At 34.8% G+C, this 4,229-nt stretch overlaps 1 protein-coding gene across 8 annotated transcripts in view; it reads left to right on the top strand.

Annotated features, from left to right (window-relative positions):
* LOC107726787 (protein FAM114A2-like) overlaps positions 1-4,229 on the top strand; it is a 12,857-nt gene that overhangs the window by 7,083 nt on the left and 1,545 nt on the right. For all 8 annotated transcript variants that reach the window (XM_016536483.1, XM_016536485.1, XM_016536481.1 and 5 more), the window contains 7 exons: positions 1,839-1,938; positions 2,025-2,123; positions 2,215-2,342; positions 3,239-3,373; positions 3,548-3,706; positions 3,794-3,917; positions 4,046-4,131. In XM_016536483.1, the coding sequence (XP_016391969.1) occupies positions 1,839-1,938; positions 2,025-2,123; positions 2,215-2,342; positions 3,239-3,373; positions 3,548-3,706; positions 3,794-3,917; positions 4,046-4,131 (831 nt within the window). The remainder of the gene's footprint in view (positions 1-1,838; positions 1,939-2,024; positions 2,124-2,214; positions 2,343-3,238; positions 3,374-3,547; positions 3,707-3,793; positions 3,918-4,045; positions 4,132-4,229) is intronic.

Here is a 4,229-nt window from a genome sequence, read left to right as displayed (position 1 = left end):
ATTTTCATCTTCCGGGTTTAAAATCTACATTGTGTTGACGTCACAATTTGTGACGGGGCAATGGACTATAGTACATCGATGCTATATGTCGGTGTCTATTAAATTATTCATGAGACTGCGTTTTTACAGCTCTGTGACACAACCCGTCAAAAGGCTTATATAAACGCCACAAAATAAGCCTTAAAAGTTCTCAGAGGTGCAACATTTATAGGTTCATATATATGTTTTCAATGCACAGTGCAAATGGCTGTGCATTTATTTGTGTTTTTAACTCGATGGGAGCGAAATGAAACTGTCTGAATGCGAAGCTGTGTGTGTTGTCTGTCTCCCCTCTTCCCCCTCCTCCGCTCCGCTGCGCACCACACCCACTTTTTTAGCATTTTTTAAAACTGTGGTGAGAACTAACTAGTGCTGAAACGGGGGGTTTCATGAACCTTTAATAGTTAACTTTTAACTATTTTTGAATTAATCGGTTCATCAGTCATCAAAGCTCGGTAAATATTAGTCACAGACAGAGATTTACTTTAAATTTTACTCTGATTTACTCTGATAACTCACTAAAAACTCCCACAGATCATGTTTTCAGGCCATTTATTTCTTATTTTGATGTAACAAAGTGATTATATCTAAGTGTGTGAGTTGTTTGCTTACTTTTTTTAAATGAGTCTTCCCATTAATGCCATATTGTTCATTCAGATTGATTTGCGAATGCTGAACGCATTTAATACATTTTTTACCTTATTGGAATCAAAATTAGGAATTGACAAGAATTGGAATCATTAAAATTCAAACGATGCCCAACCTTACCCATACCCCACATTATTTTTTACTGGCACCTTTCCATTCACACTGTTTTAAACCCTTTCTTTTAAACCTTCACTTACCCTTCTTTACTTTTGCCCTTCTTATACGTGAATGTACTTTTCAAAATTAGTTATAAAACAGTTGCTCTGGGCAACAGGGATAGGTAGTATGTTTGCTTAACATAGCGTCAAACATGACAATTTATGAGACTAATATCATGTTTTGCTCCAAAATCACTATATAACATCAGTCGTGTTTGAAACTGTTAGCTTCTGTGGTTCATGTTGCTTCTTATCACAGTGAGACAGAAAATATTCTTTATAAAAACCTTTACTGTGAAACAAGCTGTCAATTAGCGTTGCATTGCAATTGTGTGTTTATTGTCTTCCACGTTTCATCAGTCAAAGCATCTCTATCTGCATGTTATTCAGTTGTAGTGATATCTGATGCATTTGTCCATATAAGGGATTTCCTGGGTCTCATCGTCTCATTTTGGGTAAAAATAAAAAAATAATACTAAAGTACTTTGTAACGCAGTAACTTGAGTAATTTTTCAGCCAACTACTTTTTTACTCTTACTTGAGTCATATTATTTTTCAGTACTTTTACTTTTACTCAAGTAAATTATTCCTTAAGTACAATTTCTTAGTACTCTTTCCACCACTATTTACAAGTTATTTTCATTTTCTAATTTCATTTTTGGGGTCTGTAGAATACATTTACATGATTTAAGGTTTAAAAACCATTATTTTTCGGTACATTGCTGCAGCACCTCTTTTCATCCTTGGTCTAAATGCTCTGTGTTAGTTCCTGTCTCTTTAAAGCCCACCTTTCTGCTCCGTCTTCTCTGATTGGTCAGCTGGCCCAGTTTGTTGTGATTGGTCAACCACTTAGCCTTTTCTAATCATGTCCAAAAAAAAAAAAAAAGTACAAATTCAGAACGTAAAATGTCTAAAAAATACCACCAGAGTGTTAATTATAATTATATATTACGGTACTCATCTATTACTAAACTTTCACTTTTTTTCCATCAGGCCTCCCCAGAGACGACTGTTTCCCAGGGTGGTTGGGGTTACTGGGGTAGCTGGGGTAAATCTATCCTCTCCACTGCTACTGCCACTGTAGCTACTGTGGGTAAGAGGATCAAGATTTTCACTTTTTTTATTAAACAGCTCAGTTTTTATATCGTCAAGTCTCATACTGTTCGTTCATTGGCTAAGGCCAAGGGTTGACACAGGTCATTGAGAAAGCAGAGACGTCTCTAGGAATCCCAAGTCCTGAGGAGCTTTCAGCTCAAGTGGAAAAAGAAAAAACTGATGGTAATGATGTGCGCCTTGATTGACATGGGATAGATAAGACCAAGCACTCCAGTTCACAAGTATTGATGATCTTTCTGCTTTTTGCCTGCAGATTCAGCCAGTAGTAAGGAAAGTAAAGATGAAGAGGAGAAGACGTATGGAATGGGTGGTGCTATGGGAATGATCTCCTCCAGTAGTATGGGAATGCTGTCATCTTTAACCACTGTAGTTCAGAGTACGGTAAGGGCAAGCTAATTTATGATGGATGATAATAAAGCTGAATTCATTTTGAGTATCTATATTTATTTTCGTTTTTTCATCATTTTTGCTGTTAAATGATTGAATAGAATTTTTTTATATTTTATAAATTGTAATTTTTATAGTTTATAAATTATTAAATGACATGTTTTTAGCAGTGGTTCTCAACCAGGGGGCTTAGCAAACTTCCAAGGGGCCTCAAGATGACTTACAGTGATTTAAAAGAGGACAAAACAAGCTTTAAAATAATAGCTATAACATCTCAAAATCAGGATATTTTGCTTTTTTGTTTTTCAGTTTACTTCCTCAACAAGCCTAATTTTAAAAGTGTGGTTTCTTAACCTGAAAAAGTCATGTAAAATAATAAGATTTAAAAATTCCATAGGTATTTTTAAAGTGAATATACATTATACTAGTTATGTCAAGATCTAAAATATTTTACTGGATAGAAATTTAGTTGAAATACTTGTAAAAATTCTTATCCTTAATCCTAATAGCCAGTATATCAAGGAAGACTGGACAAGTCACGAATGTTCCCTGAAGAACATACAGCTCCTAAAACTTCTGTAATCTTGAAATATAATTAATAATAATGAATTGTCATAATTAGATTAATTAATTAATTATCTTTTGGATTGTGCTTAAGTGCAATTAAAAATATATACACATTTAAAATTATAAAAAATAATGAAATTGTGCCTTAGAAATTTTTTTACAAAACAAAGATTAAATGATGGACTAGAAAGTGAAGTGAAATCGTTATATTAATAAATATTTATAAACAATTATTTTAAACATTCATTGTTTTAATTAATGATTTTATATATTTTATTTTATTGTATATTTATTTATTCTGTCTTCCTATGTTTGTTGACTAGGGTAAGACAGTAATAAGTGGTGGTCTGGATGCATTGGAGTTTATTGGGAAGAAGACCATGGATGTGATAGCAGAGGGAGACCCCGGCTTTAAGAAAACAAAGGGACTGATGAACAGAAACTCCACGCTGTCACAGGTGCAGAAGCTATGAGGACTGTCTCTCCCAATTAATAGCAACTTCAGTTCCCCTTTAGACACTCCTGCAGAAATATATGACATTTACTTGAACAAACATATAATCTTGACGGATTCATAATTTGATTCTGCTTATGAATTAAACTGGCCTGATTGTGTTTTTCATCTCTCAAAGGTCTTGAGGGAAGCAAAAGAACGTGAGGAGCAGCAGAAAGCTGAAAACGTCACTTCAGAAACAGACAAGAAGGCTCATTATGGGATGTTGTTTGATGAGTTTCAAGGCCTGTCCCATCTGGAGGCTTTGGAGATCCTCTCTAGAGAGAGTGAAGCCAAGGTCAGTAGATTTTTTTTGCAACTATAAAACAATGCTTGAATTTAAAACGGTGAAGGATTTGAACTCAGGTGTTGTGTTTGTGTGCAGGTGAAATCTGTGCTTACCACTCTGTCCGGTGAGGAGTTAGTTAAACTAAAACAAGTACTACAGGGCATTAAAGAGCCTTTTTCCCTTATGGAGTTTGACGACGAGGTGGAGGATGATATGAAAGGTAAAAGCTTACAATGAACACAGAGCTTAAGTCAAAAAAATATAGAGATGTTAACATTTTCAAAATCTCGGACTCCGTAAATGAACAATAAGTTGTTGTTAAGAACATAAAAAATCTTTTATTCCCAGGTGATGATGGCGAGGATTTTGTGAAGGAACTGACAGATGTCCTCGAAAGATTACAGATCTCCACATCGGCTGACAAACTTAGCAAGGTATCACTTGAGCATCTCTTCGTAATTGTAATCTTAAAAGTGGGGTAAGCGATTTCTGGTAGCCAATGTTGACATTTGAAATCACCAAAACAAACACG

This window comes from Sinocyclocheilus rhinocerous, unplaced genomic scaffold (assembly GCF_001515625.1).
Source record: "Sinocyclocheilus rhinocerous isolate Xijiao unplaced genomic scaffold, SAMN03320098_v1.1 scaffold846, whole genome shotgun sequence".
Taxonomy (NCBI): domain Eukaryota; kingdom Metazoa; phylum Chordata; class Actinopteri; order Cypriniformes; family Cyprinidae; genus Sinocyclocheilus; species Sinocyclocheilus rhinocerous.
The sequence above is the reverse complement of the archived record's forward strand: the minus strand, read 5'-3'. Positions and strand labels throughout refer to the sequence as shown.